General features: G+C 35.7%; 1 protein-coding gene across 4 annotated transcripts in view; it reads right to left on the bottom strand.

Moving 5' to 3' along the window:
• The window catches only part of LOC133656094 (thyroid hormone receptor alpha-B), a 350,922-nt gene that overhangs the window by 9,979 nt on the left and 324,790 nt on the right, over positions 1–16,153 (bottom strand). For all 4 annotated transcript variants that reach the window (XM_062056910.1, XM_062056909.1, XM_062056912.1 and 1 more), the window contains 5 exons: positions 8,914–9,014; positions 8,696–8,843; positions 8,424–8,629; positions 5,022–5,168; positions 355–613 (listed from right to left, as the gene is read on the bottom strand). In XM_062056910.1, the coding sequence (XP_061912894.1) occupies positions 355–613; positions 5,022–5,168; positions 8,424–8,629; positions 8,696–8,843; positions 8,914–9,014 (861 nt within the window). The remainder of the gene's footprint in view (positions 1–354; positions 614–5,021; positions 5,169–8,423; positions 8,630–8,695; positions 8,844–8,913; positions 9,015–16,153) is intronic.

The following is a 16,153-nucleotide window of genomic DNA, read 5'->3' as shown; positions in this document are numbered from 1 at the left end:
ACCGGAGCTTTACAAATTATTGTGACCACTAGGTGTCACAAAAAAACACTTCAACTTAAAGACAGCAGAAGTCCCTTCCAGACAGTGAATAATGAATAGGTTAGTGTTTCTCTGTTTGACTCATTTCACTTGATCTAACATTCCACACTACTCAATGATATAATTATGTATGACTCGTATCGGATCAACATCGGTATCGGCCAATAATCAAAAGCTCCAATATCAGTATCGGAAGTGAAAAAATAGCTAAGAAACCCTCTTTTCATGATTTGTTTACTTTTCTTTTCTGTAAACAAAGATGAATATTGACAAAACAACACTGGGATCAGGGGACGGAATAGTTTGCGGACGCACCTGAGCTCATGAGCAGCACGGCCTGCAACAGCGCCACCTCCGTGTCGTCCAGGTTGAACTGCGCCAGGCTCTTGCCCAGGTCGAAGATGGCGTCCGACACCACGCCCAGCCCGCCGTTCTTCAGCTGCTCGCGCTTGACCGCCATCTCGCCGCTCAGCGTCAGCGTCTCGCTCTCGGGGTCGTAGCGCATGGCGGCCCTCAGCGACATGATCTCCATGCAGCAACCCTTCAGCAGGATGATCTGGTCCTCGCACGGCAGCTGGCGGGAAGCCACAGGGAGTCGCCATTAATGCCGCGCTTTCATTCGGAGGAGACGATGGATGCAGCACAGGCCCCGCCCCCTCATGTTTAATGCAATGAATCCTCTTTAATGAATGTTTCCTATTCCTGTGCACCTTGACACGCACACACTGAGTGGATTGTGTACCTCTCAGGGGTACCGAACCACTCAGTCCCATTCCCGGGTGACGATTCCATTCAATCGATTCTCGATTCAAAACTCACAATGTATTATTTGGTATAATAATAATGAAACTTTCTCAAAACAATTTACAGGTTAGAAAAGATCCTTCTGGTTGCGAGGAGACGGACTGAAATGTCTTTAAAAAAAAAAAATTTTTTATTTTTATTATTTGTTTTTTAATACATTTTCGAAAATCATAAATCGATTTAAAATCGGGTGTAATAATTTTTTTTGTGTACACGGGGTGCACAAAATCGCAAACCTGAGTCCATCCATCCAACCATCTTCTTCCGCTTATCCGAGGTAATTTTCAAAAGTCTTATTATTTGGTATAATAATTATAACTTTTTATAAGTTATAATTATTATACTTTTGGTTGCAAGGAGATGGACTAAAAATGTCTTTAAAAAAATTATATTTTATTTAAAAAATAGAAAATTAAGAATTGATGACTCAGGATCGCAATTCGGATGTTAATCCATTCTTATACGCACCCTTGGCAGGGATTCACAACTGAATCGCGATGCTGAGTCGTTGATTCTTAATTTTCAAAAGTCTATTTTTAAATAAAATATATATTTTTAAATACATTTTTAGTCCATCTCCATGCAACCAAAAGGAGTTTTTCTAACCTGTCACCCGTTTTGAAAAATGTATATTTATCAAACTAAGTAATAAATTGCAAGTATGTATATGTATAAATATATATATATATATATATATATATGTATAAATATATATATATATATATATATATATATATATATATATATATATATATATATTTATTTTTATTTTTCTTTCTTTAGTTTATTTCGAACATGAACACACTTTCATCATAATACATCACACAATTTCATATCATTTCATTTTACATCATGCCCGAAAAGGAGTAGGAAGAAGCAAAGCCTATTTAATCCTACCCCTTTCCCACTTCAAAGCGTTTACAATGATATAGAATCATTTACTGACCTTTTTATATAATAAAATAACATCTATGAATTAGTATATACAACAGTTTTATAATATGTAATGAATTAATTCAGTCATTATTAACATACTGAGATGAAGAATATCTTATTTTCAATAAGGTTGGAAGTATTTCTCATAATTCTTCTTCTTTGTACTTTGTAAGCACTATTATTTTGAACAAGCTCTTAAACTGGATCATATCAGTACAATTTTTAACTTTTTTTACTTAATCCATTCCATAATTTGATTCCACATGCTGATATGCTAAAAGTTTTAAGTGTTGTACGTGCATATAAATGTTTAAAATTATTTTTTCCTCTAAGGTTATATTTGTCCTCTTTAGTTGAGAAGAATTGTTGTACATTCTTTGGTAGCAGATTATAGTTTGCTTTGTACATCATTTTAGCTGTTTGCAATTTTACCAAATCACCAAACTTTAATATTTTTGACTTAATAAATAAAGGGTTTGTATGTTCTCTATATCCAACATTATGTATTATTCTAACTGATCTTTTTTGTAACACGGTTAGCGAATGTAGCGCACATTTGTAATTATTTCCCCATATTTCTGCACAATAACTCAGATATGGTAACACTAGCGAGCAGTAGAGAATATGAATTGATTTTTGGCCCAGGACGTGTTTTGTGTTATTCATTATTGAAATGTTTTTTGCCACCTTATGTTGTATGTTTTGTATATGAGATTTCCAGTGCATTTGATCATCTATTAATACTCCCCAAAATCTGGTTTCTTTTACCCTTTCGATGTCTACTCCGTCTATTTGTATTCGTGTATGATGCTCTTTTCTACTGTTACCAAATAGCATTATTTTAGTTTTACTGAGATTCAAAGATAGTCTGTTTTTGTCAAACCATCTTTTTAATTTGTTCATTTCTTCTGTTATTATTTGTATTATCTTCTGTGTGTTCTCTCCTGAACAAAAAGCAGTTGTATCGTCTGCAAATAAAACTAACTTTAAGTCCTTTGTAACTTTACAAATGTCGTTTATATAAAGATTAAACAATCTTGGTCCCAGTATTGATCCCTGCGGTACACCACAGGATATATCGAGCCGTGTTGACATATTTTCACCCATCTTCACATATTGCTTCCTGTTGGTTAGATAGCTTCTTACCCAGTTCAAGACCAACACTCTGATGCCATATCGTTCTAATTTTTGTTATAAAATATCATGATTAATTGTGTCAAATGCTTTTGTTAAGTCCATGAATACTGCGGCCGCACATTCTTTACCATCTATTGCATTGGTCATTTCCTCTGTTATTTTGATTAATGCTATTGATGTTGAGATATTTGCTCGAAATCCATATTGGTTCTCCACGAGCGTCCCACTTTTGTTAATAAATAAATCTAATCGACTATTGAATAATTTTTCCATGATTTTGGAGAATTGTGGAAGTAATGAAACTGGTCTGTAGTTAGTAAACTGGTGTACGTCTCCATTCTTATAAATTGGTACGACTTTTGCAATTTTCATTATGTCAGGGAATTTGCCGGTTAAAAATGATACGTTGGTGATATATGTCAGAGGTTCTGAAATGTCTTCTATAACCTTTTTTATCGTTACCATATCTATTCCATGACAGTCGGTTGAGGTCTTGGATTTACAATTTTTACAATTTGGATTATTTCTTCTTTTGTTACGCTTTTAAGAAACATGGAATTGGGATTTCTGTCTATGAGCTCACTCAAGTCCTCAACTGACCCATCATCTGCATTTGGAATTCTTTGATCCAGATTTTTTCCGATATTAACAAAATAATCATTGAAACGTTCAGCTATTTGGTTCATATTGTCATTTTTTGTATTTATATATATATATATATATATATATATATATATATATATATATTAATGTATGTATATATATATATATATATATATATATATATATATATATATATATTAATGTATGTATATATATATATATATATACATACACTTTTTTTTCTTTGTTTTTGTTTTAAAGACATATTTAGTCCATCTCCATGCAACCATGTTTTGAAAAAGATATAACTTTTATACCAAATAATACAGTGTGAGAATCGATTCTAAATCGAATCATCACTTCAAGAGTTGGGATTGGATCGAATCGTTAGGTGCCCAAAGATTCACACCACTATTAGGGGTGCACAAAAGATTCGATTGACAACCGAATTGCGATCCTGAGTCGTTGATACTTAATTTTCAAAAGTCTATTTTTAAATAAAATACATATTTTTTAAAGACATTTTTAGGCACAAAAGATTCGATTCACAACCAAATTGCGATCCTGAGTCGTTGATTCTTAATTTTCAAAATTCTATTTTTAAATAAAATATATATTTTTTAAATACATTTTTAGGCCATCTCCATGCAACCAGAAGGAGTGTTTCCTCTATCATATATATATGTATATATATATATATATATATATATGATATATGATGATTCAATTCAGAATTGATTCTCGATTCAAACCGATTCTTGCAATGTAATATTTGGTTTAATAATTAGAACTTTTTCAAAACAGGTTATAGATTAGAAAAACTCCTTCTGGTTGCATGGAGATGGACTAAAAATGTATTCAAAAAATATATATTTTATTTAAAAATTTACTTTTGAAAATTAAGAATTGACGACTCAGGATCGCGATGTGAATCTTTGGGCACCTAACGATTCGATCCGATTCCAACTCCTGGAGTGATGATTCGATTCTCACAATGTATTATCTGGTATAATAATTATAACTTTTTCAAAACAGGTGACAGGTTAGAAAAGCTCTTTTTGGTTGCGTAGACTAAAAATGTCTTTGAAAAAATAAATAAAATAAAAATAAAAATATATACACACACACACACATTGCTTTTTGAAAATCATGGATCGATTTAGTATCAGGATGAATAAGGATCATGATTCAGATGTGAATCAATTCTTTTATGCACACTTGGTAGGGATGTGAATCTTTGGTCACCTAACGATTCGATCCGATTCCAATCCCTGGGGTGATGATTCGATTCAGAATCGATTCAAACTGATTCTTGCAATGTAATATTTGGTATAAAAATATAACGTTTTTAAAACAGGTTATTGGTTAGGAAAAACTCCTTCTAGTTGCATGGAGAAAATTATGAATCGATGACTCAGGATCGCGATTCGGAAGTGAATCGATTCTTTTGCGCGCCCCCAGAACCCAAAGTTGCGTCTGCTGGCGTAGTCGGCGGCGCTCACCTCGGAGAACATGGGCAGTTTTTTGGCAAAGTCCACCACGCGCGTGATGGCGGGAGTGATGATCTTGGTGAACTCGCTGAAGGCCTCCAGGTCAACCTTGTCGCCGTCCGACGTGGGCGCCACCGGCGACTGGCCGATCTTGTCCGGCTAGCGGGGGAGACCAGGCGTGATTACAATTGGGATGACTCATTTGCATACAAACACGATTAAGACGCACACGCACACACACTAACATTCCTATACTTCACACTTCTTCTTCAACTAATCCCCATGTGGCCCCCTTCCCACCACACCCTTCTAGTTGCCTAGCAACCACCCTCCACAATGGCTGCCATCCCCATGGCGGGCGCTTCTCAGCCCCCCACTTACACTTCCAGTCACCGGCAGAATCCGGCAGTGGCGTGAGAACTTTGGAACAGAAGAGCGATGCCAGGAACCCGAGGCCCCGAGTTCACCGGGGCGAGCGAGAAGCAGGAAAAACGCGGCGGCCGCCGGCTCCCTCGCCAGCTGGCACGTGAGGAGAGCGAGCGGGGATTTTGCCGGATGAGGCGCCAGCTCAGAGAGATGGGAGCGCCGCGGTGGGACAGCGAGACGGGAGAGGAGAGCGGGAGGAGATTAGAGCAGGAGGAGGGAAACCATGGGAGGAATTAAGACGAGCCCAGAAGGATTGAAAGCTGTGAGGAAGACGAGGAAGGAATAGCGAGGGATGAAGTCGCGGTGGGACGTAAGCAGCCGCCATTTTTGAAACACGTGGCTGGAGGTCGTGGGATGTTTTAGGACAGGTCCAGGAGGACTGTGCCTCGGTTTATCTAGGCTCTGCTTTTCCTCGGATTTGGTTTTTCGGACGCAACAGACGAGTTTAAAAATGTACTATAACTTCAAAATGATTCACCTGTGGGGCCAAAGGATATTGAGAGGGGCAGCACTTTGATAAAGAAGGTGAGAAACATTGTTGCATTCAAGAAAGTAGGAAGGTGTGGCTCTCTCCTCCTTTCATTCCTCTTCAGCAACAAGAGTGTTCAATGAAGTCAAATGTTTTTATACTATTGTTTGCTGCAGGTAAAACTAAGTAAATGGATTTACACTATTTATCTTACCTTCTCTTTCCTACTTCTGACCTTCTCCTGCCATATGTTACCCACTTCTTACCTTATGTTACCCACTTCCTCCTAACTGTTACCTACTTCTTACCTTTTATTAACTACTTCTTACTTTCTGTTACATACATCTTACCTTTTATTAACTACTTCTTACCTTCTGTTACATACTTCTTACCTTATGTTACCTACTTCCTCCTAACTGTTACCTACTTCTTACCTTTTATTAACTCATTCTTACCTTCTGTTACATACATCTTACCTTTTATTAACTACTTCTTACCTTATGTTACATACTTCTTACCCTGTGTTACTTACTTACCTTTTATTAACTACTTCTTACCTTCTGTTACATACTTCTTACCTTATGCTACCTACATTTTACCTTCTGTTACTTACTTTTTACCTTATGTTACATACTTCTTACCTTCTGTTACTTGCTTACCTTATGTTACCTACTACTTACCTTCTGTTACTTACTTACCTTCTGTTACCTACTTCTTGCCTTCTGTTACCTACTTCCTCCTAACTGTTACCTACTTCCTACTTTATGTTACCTACTTCCTCCTAACTGTTACCTACTTCTTGCCGTCTGTTACCTACTTCTTACCTTATGTTACCTACTTCCTACTAACTGTTACCTACTTCTTACCTTTTATTAAATACTTCTTACCTTCTGTTACATACCTCTTACATTATGTTACTTACTTCTTACCTTTTATTAACTACTTCTTACCTTGTTACATATTTCATACCTTATGTTACCTACTTCTTACCCTATGTTACCTACATCTTACCTTCTGTTACTTACTTCTTACCTGATGTTACCTACTTCTTACCTTCTGTTACTTGCTTACCTTATGTTACCTACTTCTTACCTTCTGTTACCTACTTCTTGCCTTCTGTTACCTACTTCTTACCTTATGTTACCTACTTCCTCCTAACTGTTACCTACTTATTGCCGCCTGTTACCTACTTCTTACCTTATGTTACCTACTTCCTCCTAACTGTTACCTACTTCTTACCTTTTATTAACTACATCTTACCTTCTGTTACATACTTCTTACCTTTTATTAACTACTTCTTACCTTCTGTTACATACTTCTTGCCTTTTTATTAACTACTTCTTACCTTCTGTTACACATTTATTGCCTTATGTTACCTGCTTCTTACCTTCAGTTTCCTACTTCTTACCTTCTGTTACTTACTTACCTTCTGTTACCTACTTCTTACCTTATGTTGCCTACTTCTTACCTTCTGTTACCTACTTCTTAGCTTATGTTACTTACTTCTTACCTTATGTTACCTACTTCTTCCTACCTCTGTTACCAAACTTCTTACCTTCTGTTAACTACTTTTTTTTTTTACCTTATCCTACCTTCTGTTATCTACTTATTACCTTCTCTTACCTACCTTTTACCTTCTGTTATCTACTTATTACTTTCTGTTACCTACTTACCTCCCAAGGGGTGATCAAGGGTGATGGGTCAAATGCAGAGAATAATTTCGCCACACCTATAGTGTGTGTGTGACAATCATTGGTACTTTAACGTTTTTTCTTATCTTCTCCTACCTACTGTTATCTACGTCTTACCTTCTGTTAGCTACTTCTTACCGTCTGTTATCTACTTATTACCTTCTCCTACCCTTCTATTATCTACTTCTTACTTTATGTTACCTAGTTATTACCTTCTCCTACCTTCTGTTATCTACTTCTTACCTTCTGCTACCTACTTCTTATCTTTTGCTACCTACCTTTTACCTTCTATTATCTACATCTTACCTTCTGCTACCTACTTCTTACCTTCTGCTACCTACTTCTTACCTTCTATTATCTACATCTTACCTTCCCCTACCTTCTGTTACTTATTTCTGACTTCATGTTACTTGCAAACTCTACCAAGCGCCCAGGAAACAACATTTTGTTCAATCGCCCGTGTGCGTCGAAGTGAGCCATGCTGGAGCTTGCGGCATGACCCCAGGATGCAGAGAGGGAAGGCGATGTGCAGCTAAACAAATATTTGGAGAAGAAAAAGCCGGCTGCTCCAGCACGTAGCAGTGGACCGCACGAAAAGAGGAGTACAGAATGCCCGAAAGTAAGTTTGTGACTCGTTAAAAATGTTGACATACAGGAGATGAAGTCACATATTTACCCTTACATGGACGTACGCTGAAAGAGCAGTTTTCAGAATACTCTTGTTTCAAAAATCAAGTATGCTGACATGAGGATTACAACCAGACATCCATGTTGTGTGGTTTGACTCCAGGAAGTCCAACCTTCCACACCAAGCACACGCCGTCTTACCAGGAACTTGCGCTTCTGTTTCCACTGGGAACCCTGAGCGTTGGTGTGCCGGTGGGCCTCGGTCACCATGTGGATCACCTCCCACTCCGACTCGGTGGGCTCGGGGCGGTTCTGGAGCGTCTTCACGATCTCCTCCTTCTTGCGGCGCTCCCGGTTCTCCTCGATGAGGCGGCGCTTGGCGACCCTCTTGGAGTCGTCCAGCACCACTGCCGTGACAGACGGGAGCGTCAGCCGCGTGGTGGCGCACACGTGTGGTTCTGCGAGGGACTTACGGTCCATGGCCATGCCCACGGCGATGCACTTCTTGAAGCGACACAGCTGGCACTGGTTGCGCGTGATCTTGTCGATGATGCAGCAGCCTTCATACTTGCACGAGTAGCTGGGGTGCAGGTTCTTCTGGATGGTTCTGCGGAAGAAACCCTGCAGAAGACCGGTATTCGTCAGGTGGACCTTGGGCGCGCCTCATGAGTGTGTGTGTGTGTGTGCGCACCTTGCAGCCCTCACAGGTGATGCAGCGGTAGTGGTAACCTGTGGCCTTGTCGCCACACACCACGCATGGCTCATCCTTCTCCAGGTAGCTGGGGATGTACCCTAAAGAGGGCGCAGACGCAATTAATACACACTCACATGTTCAAAAGTAACAAATCGCGATTCTTATTGGTAACAATTCTCATTTCGTTAAAAAACAATTAAAAAAAACACAAAAAAAACTGTCTTGTCCAGCCACTTTATTAAATGTTTGGGTAGAATTTAATCAAACAAAACATGTTTTCTTTGAAGTAATATAGAAATGTATTATAGCTGGTTATTTATTTTATGAAGAAATGTAGTTACTCATAGAACTAGCATCCAATGTTATTAAAAAATATATAGATTTTAAATCGAGAATCGTTTACAATAGATTCTGAATCGAATCGTTACCACCAAGAATCGAATCGAATCAAGTGGTGCACAGTCCATCACTTTTTACACATTTTGTTATGTTACAGCCCTATTCCAAAACGGGTGTACTATCCTCAAAATTCTCCACACAATACCCCATAATGACAATGTGAAAATGTTTTTTGAAGTAAAAGAACAAAAAAAACATGTGCATAAGTAACGAATCGCGATTCTTATTTGTAACAATTCTCATTTCGTCCCCAAAAAATCAAAAATCGATTAAAAAAACCCTGCGATGAGGTGGCGACTTGTCCTGGGTGTAGCTGAGATAGGCTCCAGCGCCCCCCGCGACCCCGAAGGGAATAAGCGGTAGAAAATGGATGGATTAAAAACCCCCCACAAAAAACCCTCTATTTTTCAGTCACTTTAATAAATGTTTCGGAATACATTCATTTTTGTCCTCAAAATTTTCCACAATACCCCATAATGACAATGTGAAAATGTTTTTTGAGGTAAAAAACAAAAAATAAAACCACATGTGCATAAGTAACAAATCGCGATTCTTATAAGTAACAATTCTCATTTCGTCCCCAAAAAAATAAAAAATCGATAAAAAAAAACAAAAACACAAAAAAAATAACTGTCTTGTCCAGTCACTTTAATGTTTCGGAATACATTCATTTTTGTCCTCAAAATTACCAGCACAATATCCCATAATGACAACGGGAAAATGTTTTTTGAAGTAAAAAGCTAAAAAAATCACATGTTTAAAAGTAACAAATCGCGATTCTTATTGGTAACAATTCTCATTTCGTTAAAAAACAAAAAAACGATTAAAAAAAACACAAAAAAACCTGTCTTGTCCAGCCACTTTATTAAATGTTTGGGTAGAATTTAATCAAACAAAACAAGTTTTCTTTGAAGTAATATAGAAATGTATTATAGCTGGTTATTTATTTTATGAAGAAATGTAGTTACTCATAGAACTAGCATCAAATGTTATTAAAAAATATATAGATTTTAAATCGAGAATCGTTTACAATTGATTCTGAATCGAATCGTTACCACCAAGAATCGAATCGAATCAAGTGGTGCACAGTCCATCACTTTTTACACATTTTGTTATGTTACAGCCCTATTCCAAAACGGGTGTACTATCCTCAAAATTCTCCACACAATACCCCATAATGACAATGTGAAAATGTTTTTTCAAGTAAAAGAACAAAAAAAACGTGCATAAGTAACGAATCGCGATTCTTATTTGTAACAATTCTCATTTCGTCCCCAAAAAATAAAAAATCGATTAAAAAAACCCTGCGATGAGGTGGCGACTTGTCCTGGGTGTAGCTGAGATAGGCTCCAGCGCCCCCCGCGACCCCGAAGGGAATAAGCGGTAGAAAATGGATGGATTAAAAAACCCCCACAAAAAACCCTCTATTTTCCAGTCACTTTAATAAATGTTTCGGAATACATTCATTTTTGTCCTCAAAATTCTCCACACAATACCCCATAATGACAATGTGAAAATGTTTTTTGAGGTAAAAAACAAAAAATAAAACCACATGTGCATAAGTAACAAATCGCGATTCTTATAAGTAACAATTCTCATTTCGTCCTCAAAAAAATAAAAAATCGATAAAAAAAAACAAAACACAAAAAAATAACTGTCTTGTCCAGTCACTTTAATGTTTCGGAATACATTCATTTTTGTCCTCAAAATTACCAGCACAATATCCCATAATGACAACGGGAAAATGTTTTTTGAAGTAAAAAGCTAAAAAAATCACATGTTTAAAAGTAACAAATCGCGATTCTTATTGGTAACAATTCTCATTTCGTTAAAAAACAAAAAAACGATTAAAAAAAACACAAAAAAAACTGTATTGTCCAGCAACTTTATTAAATGTTTGGGTAGAATTTAATCAAACAAAACAAGTTTTCTTTGAAGTAATATAGAAATGTATTATAGCTGGTTATTTATTTTATGAAGAAATGTAGTTACTCATAGAACTAGCATCAAATGTTATTAAAAAATATATAGATTTTAAATCGAGAATCGTTTACAATTGATTCTGAATCGAATCGTTACCACCAAGAATCGAATCGAATCAAGTGGTGCACAGTCCATCACTTTTTAAACATTTTGTTATGTTACAGCCCTATTCCAAAACGGGTGTACTATCCTCAAAATTCTCCACACAATACCCCATAATGACAATGTGAAAATGTTTTTTCAAGTAAAAGAACAAAAAAAACGTGCATAAGTAACGAATCGCGATTCTTATTTGTAACAATTCTCATTTCGTCCCCAAAAAATAAAAAATCGATTAAAAAAACCCTGCGATGAGGTGGCGACTTGTCCTGGGTGTAGCTGAGATAGGCTCCAGCGCCCCCCGCGACCCCGAAGGGAATAAGCGGTAGAAAATGGATGGATTAAAAAACCCCCACAAAAAACCCTCTATTTTTCAGTCACTTTAATAAATGTTTCGGAATACATTCATTTTTGTCCTCAAAATTTTCCACAATACCCCATAATGACAATGTGAAAATGTTTTTTGAGGTAAAAAACAAAAAATAAAATCACATGTGCATAAGTAACAAATCGCGATTCTTATAAGTAACAATTCTCATTTCGTCCTCAAAAAAATAAAAAATCGATAAAAAAAAACAAAACACAAAAAAATAACTGTCTTGTCCAGTCACTTTAATGTTTCGGAATACATTCATTTTTGTCCTCAAAATTACCAGCACAATATCCCATAATGACAACGGGAAAATGTTTTTTGAAGTAAAAAGCTAAAAAAATCACATGTTTAAAAGTAACAAATCGCGATTCTTACTGGTAACAATTCTCATTTCGTTAAAAAACAAAAAAACGATTAAAAAAAACACAAAAAAAACTGTCTTGTCCAGCCACTTTATTAAATGTTTGGGTAGAATTTAATCAAACAAAACAAGTTTTCTTTGAAGTAATATAGAAATGTATTACAGCTGGTTATTTATTTTATGAAGAAATGTAGTTACTCATAGAACTAGCATCAAATGTTATTAAAAAATATATAGATTTTAAATCGAGAATCGTTTACAATTGATTCTGAATCGAATAGTTACCACCAAGAATCGAATCGAATCAAGTGGTGCACAGTCCATCACTTTTTACACATTTTGTTATGTTACAGCCCTATTCCAAAACGGGTGTACTATCCTCAAAATTCTCCACACAATACCCCATAATGATAATGTGAAAATGTTTTTTGAAGTAAAAGAACAAAAAAAACATGTGCATAAGTAACGAATCGCGATTCTTATTTGTAACAATTCTCATTTCGTCCCCAAAAAATAAAAAATCGATTAAAAAAACCCTGCGATGAGGTGGCGACTTGTCCTGGGTGTAGCTGAGATAGGCTCCAGCGCCCCCCGCGACCCCGAAGGGAATAAGCGGTAGAAAATGGATGGATTAAAAACCCCCCACAAAAAACCCCTCTATTTTTCAGTCACTTTAATAAATGTTTCGGAATACATTCATTTTTGTCCTAAAAATTTTCCACAATACCCCATAATGACAATGTGAAAATGTTTTTTGAGGTAAAAAACAAAAAATAAAACCACATGTGCATAAGTAACAAATCGCGATTCTTATAAGTAACAATTCTCATTTCGTCCCCAAAAAAATAAAAAATCGATAAAAAAAAACAAAACACAAAAAAATAACTGTCTTGTCCAGTCACTTTAATGTTTCGGAATACATTAATTTTTGTCCTCAAAATTACCAGCACAATATCCCATAATGACAACAGGAAAAAGTTTTTTGAAGTAAAAAGCTAAAAAAATCAGATGTTTAAAAGTAACAAATCGCGATTCTTATTGGTAACAATTCTCATTTCGTTAAAAAACAAAAAAACGATTAAAAAAAACACAAAAAAAACTGTCTTGTCCAGCCACTTTATTAAATGTTTGGGTAGAATTTAATCAAACAAAACAAGTTTTCTTTGAAGTAATATAGAAATGTATTATAGCTGGTTATTTATTTTATGAAGAAATGTAGTTACTCATAGAACTAGCATCAAATGTTATTAAAAAATATATAGATTTTAAATCGAGAATCGTTTACAATTGATTCTGAATCGAATCGTTACCACCAAGAATCGAATCGAATCAAGTGGTGCACAGTCCATCACTTTTTACACATTTTGTTATGTTACAGCCCTATTCCAAAACGGATGTACTGTCCTCAAAATTCTCCACACAATACCCCATAATGACAATGTGAAAATGTTTTTTGAAGTAAAAGAACAAAAAAAACGTGCATAAGTAACGAATCGCGATTCTTATTTGTAACAATTCTCATTTCGTCCCCAAAAAAATCAAAAATCGATTAAAAAAACCCTGCGATGAGGTGGCGACTTGTCCTGGGTGTAGCTGAGATAGGCTCCAGCGCCCCCCGCGACCCCGAAGGGAATAAGCGGTAGAAAATGGATGGATTAAAAAACCCCACAAAAAACCCTCTATTTTCCAGTCACTTTAATAAATGTTTCGGAATACATTCATTTTTGTCCTCAAAATTCTCCACACAATACCCCATAATGACAATGTGAAAATGTTTTTTGAAATAAAAGAACAAAAAAAACATGTGCATAAGTAATGAATCGCGGTTCTTATTTGTAACAATTCTCATTTCGTCCCCAAAAAATAAAAAATCGATTAAAAAAACCCTGCGATGAGGTGGCGACTTGTCCTGGGTGTAGCTGAGATAGGCTCCAGCACCCCCCGCGACCCCGAAGGGAATAAGCGGTAGAAAATGGATGGATTAAAAAACCCCCACAAAAAACCCTCTATTTTTCAGTCACTTTAATAAATGTTTCGGAATACATTCATTTTTGTCCTCAAAATTTTCCACAATACCCCATAATGACAACGTGAAAATGTTTTTTGAGGTAAAAAACAAAAAATAAAACCACATGTGCATAAGTAACAAATCGCGATTCTTATAAGTAACAATTCTCATTTCGTCCCCAAAAAAATAAAAAATCGATAAAAAAAAACAAAACACAAAAAAATAACTGTCTTGTCCAGTCACTTTAATGTTTCGGAATACATTCATTTTTGTCCTCAAAATTACCAGCACAATATCCCATAATGACAACGGGAAAATGTTTTTTGAAGCAAAAAGCTAAAAAAATCACATGTTCAAAAGTAACAAATCGCGATTCTTATTGGTAACAATTCTCATTTCGTTAAAAAACAAAAAAAACGATAAAAAAAAACACAAAAAAAAATGTCTTGTCCAGCCACTTTATTAAATGTTTGGGTAGAATTTAATCAAACAAAACCAGTTTTCTTTGAAGTAATATAGAAATGTATTAGAGCTGGTTATTTATTTTATGAAGAAATGTAGTTACTCATAGAACTAGCATCAAATGTTATTAAAAAATATATAGATTTTAAATCGAGAATCGTTTACAATTGATTCTGAATCGAATCGTTACCACCAAGAATCGAATCGAATCAAGTGGTGCACAGTCCATCACTTTTTACACATTTTGTTATGTTACAGCCCTATTCCAAAACGGGTGTACTATCCTCAAAATTCTCCACACAATACCCCATAATGACAATGTGAAAATGTTTTTTGAAGTAAAAGAACAAAAAAAACGTGCATAAGTAACGAATCGCGATTCTTATTTGTAACAATTCTCATTTCGTCCCCAAAAAAATCAAAAATCGATAAAAAAAAACCTGCGATGAGGTGGCGACTTGTCCTGGGTGTAGCTGAGATAGGCTCCAGCGCCCCCCGCGACCCCGAAGGGAATAAGCGGTAGAAAATGGATGGATTAAAAAACCCCCACAAAAAACCCTCTATTTTCCAGTCACTTTAATAAATGTTTCGGAATACATTCATTTTTGTCCTCAAAATTTTCCACAATACCCCATAATGACAATGTGAAAATGTTTTTTGAGGTAAAAAACAAAAAATAAAACCACATGTGCATAAGTAACAAATCGCGATTCTTATAAGTAACAATTCTCATTTCGTCCCCAAAAAAATAAAAAATCGATAAAAAAAACAAAAACACAAAAAAATAACTGTCTTGTCCAGTCACTTTAATGTTTCGGAATACATTCATTTTTGTCCTCAAAATTACCAGCACAATATCCCATAATGACAACGGGAAAATGTTTTTTGAAGTAAAAAGCTAAAAAAATCACATGTTTAAAAGTAACAAATCGCGATTCTTATTGGTAACAATTCTCATTTCGTTAAAAAACAAAAAAACGATTAAAAAAAACACAAAAAAAACTGTCTTGTCCAGCCACTTTATTAAATGTTTGGGTAGAATTTAATCAAACAAAACCAGTTTTCTTTGAAGTAATATAGAAATGTATTATAGCTGGTTATTTATTTTATGAAGAAATGTAGTTACTCATAGAACTAGCATCAAATGTTATTAAAAAATATATAGATTTTAAATCGAGAATCGTTTACAATTGATTCTGAATCGAATCGTTACCACCAAGAATCGAATCGAATCAAGTGGTGCACAGTCCATCACTTTTTACACATTTTGTTATGTTACAGCCCTATTCCAAAACGGGTGTACTATCCTCAAAATTCTCCACACAATACCCCATAATGACAATGTGAAAATGTTTTTTGAAGTAAAAGAACAAAAAAAACATGTGCATAAGTAACGAATCGCGATTCTTATTTGTAACAATTCTCATTTCGTCCCCAAAAAATAAAAAATCGATTAAAAAAACCCTGCGATGAGGTGGCGACTTGTCCTGGGTGTAGCTGAGATAGGCTCCAGCGCCCCCCGCGACCCCAAAGGGAATAAGCGGTAGAAAAT

This window comes from Entelurus aequoreus, linkage group LG08 (genome assembly GCF_033978785.1).
Source record: "Entelurus aequoreus isolate RoL-2023_Sb linkage group LG08, RoL_Eaeq_v1.1, whole genome shotgun sequence".
NCBI lineage: Eukaryota > Metazoa > Chordata > Actinopteri > Syngnathiformes > Syngnathidae > Entelurus > Entelurus aequoreus.
This window is presented reverse-complemented; position numbering and strand designations above follow the sequence as displayed.